Source organism: Saccostrea echinata, unplaced genomic scaffold (assembly GCF_033153115.1).
Source record: "Saccostrea echinata isolate AGI-Se365-2 ecotype Australia unplaced genomic scaffold, CSIRO_AGI_Sech_v1 ptg000020l, whole genome shotgun sequence".
Taxonomy (NCBI): domain Eukaryota; kingdom Metazoa; phylum Mollusca; class Bivalvia; order Ostreida; family Ostreidae; genus Saccostrea; species Saccostrea echinata.
In genome coordinates, this window is record NW_026889769.1 from 5,024,706 (window position 1) to 5,039,021 (window position 14,316).

Consider the following 14,316-nt stretch of genomic DNA (forward strand, 5'->3'; position numbering starts at 1 on the left):
TCTTCAAAACAAAAAAAGTATTGCACTAACATGCACTACAGGGTAACGGGATGTTTCGCACCTGAGCATGGTTCGCGCTGCGATGTTTCGCACCAATTCCGTTTCGCGCTGAGATGGTTCGCCCCACATTGTTGTACAAATATGTGCTAGCCTTCTGAAGTTGGTTAAACAAAATTTTAGATTTTAAACATGTTATATGGTGTAAATTTTGATATTTTTTGAAACATTTTTTTTAATTCAAGAAGATTATATTTGTAGCAGAGACATAATTATTTATGTCTGTGTTTGAAGTATACATAGCATATAATTATATATTATTTTAACACCATGCTAATTATAATACCGCCATCTAATTAAGTAATTATTGCTGGTTTGACTACCAACACGTCAATTAATAAATTCTCACCTTTCGATCTACAACTAATTACAATTAAATCCTCATGGAATATTTGATGAACACGATCCGTAATCTTTGGCAGTGCATACATGTATTATTAAGTCATGCATTTGAACACACAACATCTACATATGTATATCTTATAATTGATAAACAATTTTTTAAAATGGATAAAAATGTCATGGAATATTTAAAATAAATCGTGAGATGTTTCGCACCTAAATCGGCGCGAATCATCCAGGCGCGAACCATCTCAGTGCGAAACAGAATTGGCGCGAAACATCCCGGATTCCACTACAGGAATAGCTTGTACAAACTTCCCTTCGAGATTTGATGCAGCCACAATTCACAGCTGGGCTGGATTAGATGATGGAAGGTAATTTTTTCAAAGTATATATTTATTGTCCGTCAATCATTGTCTTATTTTGTAATTTATATCAGGCCCATGGCCACAGTTTTATTTTTTTCTCAATTGAAATGAACTTTGGTGTTCCCGGTTCCCAATATATGGGAGGGAGGGTGCAAGTTTTTTTTTTTGGGGGGGGGGGGGGCTGAAGAGGTGAAGCATTGTCATTCAGCAAGATCTATCTGTATTTATTAATACCCCATTGTTACATTTTTGTCAGAGCTATAAACAAACACACTAATTTATTATGCTAATGAACAATGTCCACTGCTGGAAAACCTGAATATAAATTTTGGTAAAAATTCATCAATATAAATGATGACCAATTATTATTAGCACATATCTTCTATGCTTGTTTTCAAAATCGCTGTCATGTGAAAATAATAATAATATGCTATGTCCACATTCCACCGGGATTCTTTAATTCATACATATTCAGTATACTTGTACTACCCGAATCTGCAGCAACTTAATTTCATGTATGCTGACATTCTTGTCAGGTAAAGTTAAAATAGATTATTTATTATAAATGATATTCTAAAACTAGCACATTAATACTTTATGACCTTGCTTAAAATCTGAATCCTTTGTTTTAGGCATGATACTAGTGAAATTAAAAGCATTGTCAAACACCACAAAAAGGATGTATATAACAGAATATGTGCAACAGATGTTCTAATTGTGGATGAAATATCTATGCTGTCACAAAAACTACTTGAACAACTTGAAGAAGTATGTTCATTGAGAGACGAACAAAAATATTTTGGAGGCATCCAGGTAATACTGTGTGGGGATTTCATGCAATTGCCCCCAGTAAGAAATGCTATATACAATGACGCTGGGAATTTCTGTTTCCTCAGTCCACTCTTTGATACTGTATTTCCACATCGTATCATTTTAAAAAATGTTGTGAGACAGAATGATATTGAATTTGTATGCACCATCAATGAAATAGCTAGAGGTTTTTTAAGTCAGAAATCAAAGACCTTTTTACAGAGTCTTGATAGACCACTTCATGTTCCATCAAGTGTGAAGCTATATGCAACAAATTAATTAGTAAATAGACACAACAGAAAGTGCCTTTTGAAATGCCAGGGATTCATACAGAGTATTTAGCAGAGGATTCTGGAGAGATTTCTTGTTTGTCTCGAGTCTCAGCACCACAAGTTCTGTGGTTGAAGAAAGATTGCCCTGTTATTCTATTGAAAAATCTGACCAAAAAGCTTGTAAATGGGTTACAGGGAACTGTGGTGTCCTGTGAAAGAGATGGCCCACTGGTACATTTTGCTTCTGTTGATGAAACTGTCAAGATTTAACAAGAAAGATTTTCAGGTACTCAAAATTACTACTAAAAATTACAATGTATGTATAAATTTACAGTAAATGATATTAACTGTACTGACAGTTATACAGCAGTGATTTATAGGGTCATTCTTATCAAATTCAACATGTATTTGAATACAAAAGTCAAAGCATTATATAACAAAAGAGGCCAATGGACCACAGTGCACACCTGAGCCACACTGGCCATGCTGTTCTTGGAATATTTTTAAGAAAAATAATTGTGTGAGGCTATGCTGTTTATAATGTATAAACAGAATAATTCCTATAAAGAGTCTTAATTGACCCCATATTGTGGCCCTGTCTTACTCCTGGGCCTAAGGTTTGAACAAACTTTAATAGCAATTTTAACAAATTTAAATTGGCACTACCTGAGCATGCTTCCATACTTGTATGACCAATTATGATCCTATTGTCCAACTGTTCTTCAGAAGAGGATATATTAAAGAATTCTCATGTATCTTTCTCATAAGGCCATTCAAATTTTTTCTTTGTTTAGCATCCACCCTAAATTTGAAATCCTATCTTTCTATCCATAAAAAACACACAAACCATAAGGGAAAAACACAACAATTTAAGCACAATTCTAGAATTTCTCATCATTCTTTAAGAATTCTTCTAACATTGTAACTAAGTTTAACTACTAGTTAATTGAAGCAAAATATTTTTTTGAACACCACTTAAAAAAAGAGAGTTTCTGATCCCGGAAGAGTAAATTGCCTTTCAAAGATTTGTATTTATCAATTTTAATTTGTGTTTGATTTTAATTTCACAACCTCAAAAACATTTCGTCTGCAGACACTAAACATAGAAAAAACTTGGAATGGCCTAAAACTTTAACCCCCTTTATTTCAGAACTTTATTTCAGTATTCAGTCCTGTGTTGCGAAGAAATCTTGCTGAGAGGAAGCAAATTCCAGTCAAACTTGCATTTGCCTTAACGATTCATAAAGCCCAGGGTATGACACTTGACAGGTAGGTACAAATCTATAAGTGAAAAGAGTTGATAAAAAAGAGGACGGGGGCAAATCAATGAATTTTTCCTATCAGACACCATTTGCAGCTCCCCCATCCCCTCTAAAAATAATTTTTTTTTCAACTCTAACAATTTTACTTTCAGGTCCCAGAAATCATATGTTGCCCTCATATCTAGTCAATAACTGTATTATATAATGTGTTTAATTGTTTGAAGAAAATAATCTTGCTTTTAACAAATTTAACAGTAGTAAAAAGGAAATTTTAAATAAGCTCTCGATCATCCTCATTAATTGTGTCTTTAAATATTTGTAGTGTGGAAATTGATTGCCAACAAATTTTCTCCCCAGGACAACTTGGGGTAGGGGTGAGTAGAGTCAAGTCCCCAACAGGACTGCGGCTGATCAACTTTAATGAAACTGCTTGTATCCCTCTGCCGTCCATCATTTTCAAGTTCCTGGATACATGTACACCCTCAATGACTCAAGATGCAGATCTTAAATGTTGTAAGAACACAAGGTTTGTATGCAATTTTTTATCAACAACTGTTACATATTAAAATTGGAATTACTCTTCATGGGACAGTGTTCAACAATACAACAGTAAATTTCAAAATCTTGTTCACATATTCTAGGATTGTAAGTTGAATAGCTTTTAAAAGTAATGGATTAAATTTTTTATGTCTCCAAAAGGCAATGAATTCATAATTTACAACACACAAGTTGATGTTGAATTTGACTTTACATTACCTATTTTGTAACTTGACATCAAACCAAAATTGACTTCTTATTTTAGCTTACATGAGCTGACAGCTGAAGAGAACTTTTTTTCTGATCACAATTTCCTTTTTTAACTCTTTAATGTGAATGCTATGACCTCTTTACACAACTTTTCACTTCATTGTCCAAATTACTGAATGAACTGAGAGAACTAAAGGTCCATGGGTCACTTGTTTCCATTAATTCAGAGTGATTTAAATAACACAGTCATTATCATTTTTTTTATTATTATATATGATTGTTGTCTTTGTGTCATGACAGGGTTACAGTGGCCTTAAAATCATACAATTCAAAGTTAATGGTACTCTTGATCATCCTTTAGACATTTTAAATCTTTTAGTTCTATCATATTTTATTTCATGATAGTCCAATTTCATTATAATTATGTAAACTTTTTTTCTGTTTTTATATTAATTTTATATTCTAATACATTTTGGTCTAGATAATGGCTCTTTCTCTGATGATTTCCTTTTTAATGGACCAGGTTTGCTAAACGTATATGGCTGAACATGATGACCATTGCTAACACTTGCATTGGCTTTCTTTGAAACAATTCTTTGACCAAAAACTATGCTGTTCAAATTTCTTCTGTATTCTAGGGCATTCGGATTTGAATTTGGTCCATTATATGTGGAACGTTGTTGACAAAATGTGTTCTCTACTACATCTGAATTCACAAGTGCTGGTGATATAAATATCTTGACATCCTTACGTCCTAGTAGGTAAATACACAGTTGAATAAATCCATTTATGCATGATTCAATATCCTCATTACACTCTCTAGAAAAGAGCTCTTTAGATGATTTGGCTCCATTTTTCCACTGTTCAAACCAGACCTTCACACTCACTAGTTCATGCAATCTTGGATCATCTGTATTCTGAATGGGCCGGACATCTCGGAAAATCTGGAGCAGTTTGGATGTTTTCTGAAGTAACTGAATTACACCATTCAGCGACTGTCCATTTCTAAGAGATGATTGATACATCTGGAACAAGTGGAGCATTCTGTCGTCCAGCACATCTTCAGCTAGGTGGTTCCTCATTTTTGAGGAAGTCGAAGGATAAAAATGTTCATTTGTAAGTGCACGGTGTATCTCTAGAGCATTCTTCTGATCCCAGTGGTAACAGTCTTGAAACATCTGCCATTGAATCATTTCACCTCCTGTCAATGTTAAATTTCTTGTACAGCCTTTGGTTACCCCGCTTTTGAGAATATTATTTCTTATCTTTTTCATGACATGTGAATAGTCCATAGTAAATATTACTTTTTCCTCAAAATTGCATGGGCTTGGTACTATCATATTTCCAGGACTAATAACATTGATGTTTAAAAATGTTCTGTTACAGCAAGCGCCATCCATGGATGTAAAGCAGCAAGTAAAACCATGCATTTGTAGTTTGTCAACTGCCTCCCAGAACAGTGCATGCAAGTCATATGCCCTTACTTCATCTGTCACAAAATGAGCAAAGGGGAACCTAAACCCTGTCAGCCCAAGAAAGACAAACTGCAGTACATGTTTCCCTATTTTTTGTTTCTTTTCTCCCTCTCTCAGTGTAGAACAAATGTTTGCTTCCTCACCTTTATCAACAAATCCCACTAGTTCCACCCCATTTGTTGTTTTTTGAATTTGTAAGTCCTCCTGAATTGATATCTTGTCTAATATAATGCCCCCAAAATATCCCTCAGCTGATATTTGTAATTGACCAGCTTCATTTCTCATCCACTGAAATATTTCTTCCCTAAATCCAATTTCCTGTTTCACTGAACTTTTATAGAGAATGAGTAATGAAGGAGAAGGTAATTTTAACATCTTGCTATTTCGTAGAGAATCGTACCCGGTAGGACTTCTGTCATACAACTGTAAACAGGTTGCAATAATTTTCTTGGGCCATCTATATCCATTAGGATATCTCATCATATTCTTAGCTTGACAAACAAGAAGCATGATCATTTCATTTGGTGCATTTGGAATAATCTTCTTAAAGTTTTCAGCAATGATATTTGTATCCTTTTCTGGGCCACAAGTTTCTTCTTGTAGAACATCTATATTTTTACCCTTTTCTGTAAATGTCATTTTTCTACAATGTACACAGATCTTGTTTCTTGTCAAAAGTGGCACAATTTTGTCACATAACACTGAACGCAGTTTGAAAATCTTACCCCTGTTTTCATTAGACTCATTTTGAAACATTTCTGTGGTATGGAACCGGGTACATATTACAGATTGTGATGCTTTTGCAGTTACTCCCTCACATACTTTCAGAAGCTGAATTGCTTGAAATATAGATAGAATGTTGTCTTTTTCACAACAGTATGTAGGATCAATCAAAAGAGGATAAAGATCAACATTTTTCCCACCCACAGACAATTGCCATGTACCATCAAGGTTAAAACTCACACTTTTATGGATATCATTTCCATTGCTTTTACATCCTGAAATGACAGAACATGTGAAGACAGATTTCTCTCTCTTTTTCATGACAACAAATCTTGGAATTAACTCGCCCAGTTTATCAAAATCTATTTTCTCTCTGCTAAGAACTGGTAAACACTTAAGTTTGATATTTTCTATGATTCGAAATTGTTTCTTATTGATAGTCTTTCGTTTCACAACAACATTAGGAAAAACTGCTCTAAGGTACTTAGAAAACCACTCTAAATTTATTTCATGATTCTCTGGGCTTCCCTCAAAATTTTCAAATTGGAATTGATGGAACACGTTGTTTAAGTCAAGTTCACTGCCATCTTCTTGTGCTAGCCTGTTAAGCAGCCTGAAAGAAGAAATATAAAATGTTCATGTTTCTGGGGTAGCAAAGTCTTGTATATGGTATATTTCATTTCCATTCTGTTCAGGATATGACCTTTTTTTTTTTATTTATTTTCATGATATGTTGAAATTTATTACATGTATTATCTTTGGATCTAAAATATTTTCAAATTTCTCAGTAGCAAATTTTAATTAGAAACTGTCAAAACAACAAATGGAGGGGAAAAAATTGCCCCCTTAACCTTTTTTTTAAAATCAGATCATAAAGTAATTAGAGGTACACATGTACACTGATATATATTTACTAAATATTTATTGAACTTGGTTGACTTTGTGGATTCATTTGATTGAATGTGTAATATATAACATTTTGCAGATAATCTCAAAGCATGTTTATAAATGTCAGTATTCTGTCATTATGCATTGTATGATTTCATTTTGCAGACACTTAATTCATATTTTATTTATTTTCAGAATCAGGTGTAATGAAAGGGCATTTGAAGAAATTCATCATCTTGAACCAATTGCACAGGAACATGACATGTGGGAGAATGTTGAAGACTCACATGGTGACATTGACAGTATTCTAGATGATATTAAATGTGTTCAAACTGATGATTCAGAAGTGATTGCATTACCCGAGGGCTTAGATATCCATACAATTTTGACAAATATTTATGTGCAAGATGTAGAGACTACAGTACAAAAACAAACAAATTGTGTAATTGATACACTTTTGACCGGAAATTTTGACTATGATGTAAAAAAATTTTGCAGTCATACTTTCAATGTTATGACCGAGTGTGTGGAGTCATTAAAAATTGATAGGGAAAATCCTATAGCAGTAAAACCAGACAAACTCACACATTTTTTCAAACAGTGCCATCAGTTTCAAACTTCTGATGAATTTAAGGCATGTACCCTACTGATGTTTTTTGATGTGTGCCAAATTCATCCTGTATCACCACAGGTAATGGCACACATTGCTTATAACATTTTTGTTCATATTAGGAAGTTTACTCTTGGTCAGCTGGAAAAAGTGTACAAAATTAGGGATAAATGTTTTAAAAAAAGAAGTCTCACTGAAGAAAGCTTAGGGAAAGTGAGATATGTTGGAGGTTACTGTGTGGCAAAGACACGCCACCACTACAATAAAGTTCGTCAAAGAAGTTTTAAGATAGGAGAGTCAAATCAGAAAAAATATGATGAAGCATTCACAATAATACAGATCCTAGATAACTTTAGAGAAAATGAAATTATAATTGGTGGAACTTCATCCCTTCCCCAGACACTTATAGAGACAGCTGTCAAACAGAACATTTCAAGAGGTCTTACAAATATAACAGACAAAATGTTTCTTTTCTTCATGTCTGTATGTGACTTGTTTTTAAGTGTTTTTATTGAGAAAAATTTAAACATTCATGGTAACAATATTTATGAAGCATACAAAGAAAAAATACATAGTGATGGGAAACTTTATCAGTTATTCCTTGATGCAGTTAATTTTTCCCCTCCTGCTGAATTTTTACAGTCACAGAGTGTTGAAGTTCTATTAGATGAAATGACTGACAGAGTAAATGCTATAGAAACTTTATACAAAGTTTTGACTGAGAAATTCATGATGGTGATCTTAAACCAGTACAGAAAAGATATTCTTTCATGTTTGTGCATACATAAAAAAATGGCTCACAGAAAGCAGATTCTTGTCAAGTCATAAACACTCGAATACTGAATAATAAAGAAAATATCTTTACGTATAAATTGTTGAGTCTTCTTCTCTGGGGGAAGGGGGGGGGGTGTTGAAAAGAGAACTATGAGGAAGAGATGTAGCACTAACTGTGTGTATGATGCGATTTTTGTATAGGTTAGAAATTTATTGATTTATCTTAAGATTTCATTTATTTATTAATTTATAGTTTTCATCAAACATGCGCATGGTTACACACAATCATATGAAATATGTGTTATACTGGGAAAAAAATAGAGTCCTTGAAGTAGCGCTCAGCTACATCTGTATTGCAAGGATATAGAAATAAAACTACTTTATCAGATAAGAAATATCTTTCAAAATAGAACCATGGATTGTATTGTCATATCTACATGGGGCGCCAGATGCGCTCGCCCCAAGTCCGCCACTATAAGTATAAACTATACTTGATAATTTTGATTACTGTTAATTTGGACTAAAATCTCTAAATTATTCAATTTCTGTCTAATTTCTATAAACAAACGAACTTGACATAAAAAAATTCACAGCATTATCGAATTAAAAAAAATAAATACCAAGTAATGACAGCCATGCTTCTTCAATATCCATTGGTGTTTACGTTGAAAATAAGCGATGAGTATGGAGTTCTTCCGAAAAAATCCGCCAAACGATTGTCCAATCAGTGCGCATCTTTCATTTGGGTATTCGGGAAAAACAAAATGGCCGGAAGTTACAGACAGCCAGTGAACAAAGAATAATTTATTTGCATTTGCGGCTTTATAATGGATTAAATAACACATAGATAGAGTAAGTGATATTCTTTTGCGACTCTGCTTGTTGATATATGTTAATGATAGTAATGGCATCGTGCAATAAGTATGTTCACTCTTGAAGCGAAAGTAGAAATCGGCCTGCCAGTAAATGTACGACCTACTTAGAAATAACAGACATGGGGGTACATCTCAAGAACTACGTAGGATCCAGCGGTGAAAATTGGTATGAAATAAGAAGAGAGTTTATTTTATCCACTGCAAGCATGAAAAAGTGGAAGTTTTGCCGTTTTGTTAAATTAAATAGCTTCTGAAGCGAAGGGGTGTCAAAAATAAATGGCAGAGTTCATAACCTTCTCTTTATAATATACTAGGGGGTCAAAAATTCAAGCGAGTTTGGTGCCTGTGTACGGGACCAAGTTAAAGCTCCGAAGCTTTGTTGAAACCTGGGTTTCCGATGAGAAAGACCGTGCCAAAAATTTCAACCTGAAATACTGTTCGACAGTGTTTGTTGCAGCACTTATCCTTTGGTGTTTTCTGTTGGCGTATTGTTGTTTGGATTCAAGAACCCGATTTTCCCGAGTGATTGTCAAAATCCCTCAATACAAACAAGGTATTTCTCAAATGTTTACAAATATGGTTTGCAATCTTAAGAAATCTACAAAACATTAGTGTCGTCAGCCATTTAAATGTACTGTTAAACAGAAAATTTTCAATATCAGTCAGTAACTTACCTGGTATTTGCAACATTATATGTAATTGGTTCTGTTTGAAATTTCATAGACGAGCTTCGTGTATTACTAGAATGACCAGACGAAGCATCTGTCGGACTGATACATTTATATTCACCCTCCTGAAAAAAATTTTGATTGTTTGGAAATTGTAACTTCGCTATGTTAAAACTGTTCACTTATACAAAATGTGAAGATTACGAACGGTAATCAGGCTCAAAAGTCCAATTTAACAATACAAACTGTGACCAGAGCAAACACGGACCACTGAAAATAGAGGTGGGATCAGGTGCCATGAAGTCATCACGTTTATCATAAAGTTTAAATGTTAGTTTGCTGTCAATGTCTTTTTCTTGTAAAACATGCAAATATGAAACAGATGTGTCTGACTCTGTGGTGTCTTTTATTCTGAGTTCAACGGCATTTCAATGGGATACTAGTATATCGAATCAACGTAGGAATGAAAATCGTCCATTTAGCTAAATGTCGAATTGAAGGCCACAGCAAGAGTTTTTTTTTTTCCCCTTTTCCTGTAGAAGTATTTCAATTAATTTTGCTTCATAAAAATACAAAAAGGTCTGCTAATAACAGGCATAATTAGTCCCCAGGGGAATTGAAAGACCAAGTATCCGAAGAATTTATAGATATTGCCGATGAGAATCTCAAGAATCTTTTTAATATCAACCTCAGAGTTCTAGTAAAGTGGAATCAGAATGGTTTTTTTTTTTTTTTTTTTTTTTTTTTTTTTTTAACAAAATAGGTTTGTAGATGAAGAATGACAAGGTATGCAAATTTACATGAAGAAGCAGTTGTCTGAAAATGCCAAAAAGCCTGGTCTATAATTGGTAGGTCATTGCTTTAATACTAAATTTAACTACAGAGTACTCAATATTCCTGATCAATACATAAGGCTCAGGGTGGGTGTGACAGGTCAAATAGGGAATGCTTACTCCTCCTACGCACCTGATCCCACCTCTGGTGTTTCCAGGGTTCCGTGTTTTTGCTCTGTTCACGATTTGTTTTGTTTACTGAGTTTATGAGATTGATCATTGTGCGTTATCTTCACCATTTACATTAAGGGAATGGCTGTATGAAGTGTTGAAAAGTCGTATGATTTGATGCTATTGATTTTGGTTTATTTTGTGATTTCCGTGATTTTAAATTTTTAAGAAGTTCCTTGGATTTTAAAATATGCACATTGGTTAATACCACTCGAATATCTTTTTGGACAGTACTTAAGTCTCTCCTTCTTTCTTGGGGAGTAAAGAAAGGGCCTCGGTAGACCATTTGCTAGAACCTGCTACGTATCTTTTCTTGTAAGATTTTTTTTGACATTTTAGACTACAAAGCGAGTGAGAACACCAACGGCACTTGTCAAGTTATTGTAACTCGAAACTTCTATACGAAGTGACATGTACTATGTGATGTTATTTGTTATGCACTCTGTTTATGAAGTCGCTCAACAAAACTTGGATTGGTTTAGTCGATTTTATTTCACCAAACCATAAAAGCAACAAAACAAAAAACTAAAACAAACAAAATCATAAAGGGAAAAAATGTAGATGCTGTCATAAGACAGTGATGCCCGCACGTAAGTGTTTGTCTCTAAATTAAGCTAGCTTCCTAGTACTTGGGTAGCCAAGAAACCACGATAGTAACTGTAATTTACATGTTCATGAAATATGTAGACGTATCAAATTGAGCACAAAATACACGGGCCTCTTATGTTAGCATTTCAAATAATTAATTCATTACCCGTTTGAAATGATTGAATGTAATAAAGTTATTTCTGTTTTTAAAACATTTTCTGTTTTTTTTTTTAAAGGATGCCTTTCTTCAACAAAAAGAAGAAAAAATTCGGCCGAAAAATTAGAATTTGATGAATTTTTGTCCATTCCATCTAGATAATAGTATTTTTCAATACCTGGCAATTTTGATGAAATTGACATTTTTAGACGCCGGAATGATATTTTATCGAAAACAATTAATTCAGACTTATATGATTGTATTTGGAGGGGTGGGGGAGGGGGTAGGGAGTTCGGGGGGTGGGCTTTCCAAATTCACCCGGGTGACCTTGATTGACCTCGGAATCAACCAAATATACCTTCATCCCTAATTCACAATTCATCTGTTTTCCTGCTTTATTTGCCTCAACTACCCCTTCCTTGGAAAATTTCTGGCATTTTAGTATTATCATCATAGTTACAGCGTCCTTCCCTTATTTCAATGGTACGGATAAATTTGCCATACTCTTGATTTGCACATGGTGTTTGTTTATTTCATAAACAATCTACTTGTGGTGTTACGTATAGAATCTCTTATCTTGCTTCAAATGGATTAACCCTAGCTGTCAATAGGTAAGAAATCTACAGATATATAGGGTGCCACTTAAAGGCGCGACGTGCTAAAATAATCAAATTTATAAATCTATAAATAAACATAATCATGGATGCAAAATGCAAGTTATTTAACACATTAATCGGACTGCTAAATTACTCTTCACTTCCTGAAACTGGGAATTTTTCTTTGTATCATGATGTATTAAATGTTAAATAGTTCATTAACCCCTGGAGATCACCCCTACCCCCTGAAACTGGTAATGGTCAAATCTTAAAAACAACATTTAAACCTCTGGAAGTCATTTCACTCTCTAGAAATGGTCAAATATCTTTAAAACAATTTAAATCTTTAACCTAAATCATATACAATCTTGTTCTTTGTGTCATATCGCCTTTAATGATATATACGGTTAGGCCCTTGGAGATCATCTCTAATCATCTTGCAAAGATGAAATGGCTAAAATGTAAAAAAAAAAAATATTCTGGGAACCAGGTTTTGTAAAATAAAAAATAAACGTCGTATGTGTGATCCCCATTTGGCCCAAAAGGATGAAATGAAACCCTTATTACACATCGATATCTACAGAGCACCCTCAATCATCTCGCAAAAGACAAGATGGATACTTTGCAAAATGTAAGAGGAGTTCTGGGAACCATATACATGTATTATGTTTTTATACTAAATTCGACTACGGAAGACTATGTATTATGCTAATTTTGACTACGGAATATTACGTCTGCCTGATCAATACATAGGGCTCATGGCGGATATGACCAGTCGACAGAGGATGCTTACTCCTACTATAGGCCTGATTCCCCCTCTGGAATTTCTTCTGGGGGTCCGTGTTTTATGCCCTGTTCACAGATCTGTATTGTTTGTAGGTTTTTTTGCGATCGATTACTTTTCGTTATCTTCACCTTTTTTTTAATTTTGACCCCATTTGACCCCAGGTTGAAAATAAAAATGCCGAAACCTTATTGCACATCCACAGGAACCACCACCCCCAATCATTTCGCAAAATAAAAAATGGAATGGTTACTGTGTAAAATGCAAGAGGAGTTCTGGGAACCAGGTTTTTGTAAAATGAAAAGTGTATTTTTTTTTTACCGCTAATTGGAGAGAAAATGAAAATTGTAAAACCTTATTGCACATCTACAGGACACCCTCAATAACCTTTCAAAAGATGATGTTGCTTCTGGGTAAAATGTATGAGGAATTTTGGGAACCAGATTTCTGAAGAAAAAAACGTCCGCGTCGTTTTTCGATCCCCATCTAACCCCTAGGGCGAAAAAAAATCCGAACTTACTGTATATCTACAGGACACATCCAATCATCCTACAAAAAAAACCCGATTCGGTTACTGCGTAAAATTATTGAAAAACTTTTTTCGACTCCCATTTGGTCCCCATGGGTTAAAATGAAAACTTTGAAACCTTATTGCACATCTACAGGACATTACTATCATATTCCAAAAGATGAAGTGGTTACTGCATAAATTGTATGAGGAATTTGAGGAAGAAGAAAATGTGACAGACGGACAGACGGACCACGATAACAATATACCCGATGTTGCTTCAGAAAGTGTTGGTATAAACACATAAACCCATGTAAACTGTTTTCCTGTTAAAATTCCTATCCACTCTGTATACAAAACAACAATCTTATTGTTTTGTACATATCTAAACAGGAAAAGGAATATATTATATATATTACTGTAAATTACCAGATTTTCGCGACACCTTTTTTTCGCGAGATGAATAAGTCTTTGGTATTTATAAGTGAGACAAAACACGAATTCTGGTTATTGTTTTATATAATCTTTACTTATAAAAATACATGCGGGAATGAAAGTTTAGCAAGCAGATCATCTCGAGTAATTACCCAAAAATAAAGTTCTCGTGAATAAAAAGTGTTTTACTGTAGTTTTTTCTTTTTCTTTTTCTTTGTTTTTTTTGAAATGATGAATATGTCAGGTGTCTGATAGCATGATCTTTGTGACACATTGATTATTTTCAAAGAGATAAATTGATATGTTATTTATTTTGATGGAATTTAGAGGAATATTTTGCAATCGTCTGCGATTAACAAATAATATTAGTTCT

The 14,316-nt window shown here is 33.9% G+C and overlaps 1 protein-coding gene across 1 annotated transcript; it reads left to right on the forward strand.

Moving 5' to 3' along the window:
- The first annotated feature begins 1,362 nt into the window (after positions 1-1,362).
- On the forward strand, positions 1,363-8,382 carry LOC133189805 (uncharacterized). The gene is made up of 4 exons (XM_061325197.1): positions 1,363-2,135; positions 3,013-3,118; positions 3,434-3,637; positions 7,140-8,382. The coding sequence occupies exons 2-4, from the start codon at positions 3,105-3,107 to the stop codon at positions 8,380-8,382; spliced, it is 1,461 nt and encodes a 486-aa protein (XP_061181181.1). The 5' UTR covers positions 1,363-2,135; positions 3,013-3,104.
- Positions 8,383-14,316: the final 5,934 nt, after the last annotated feature.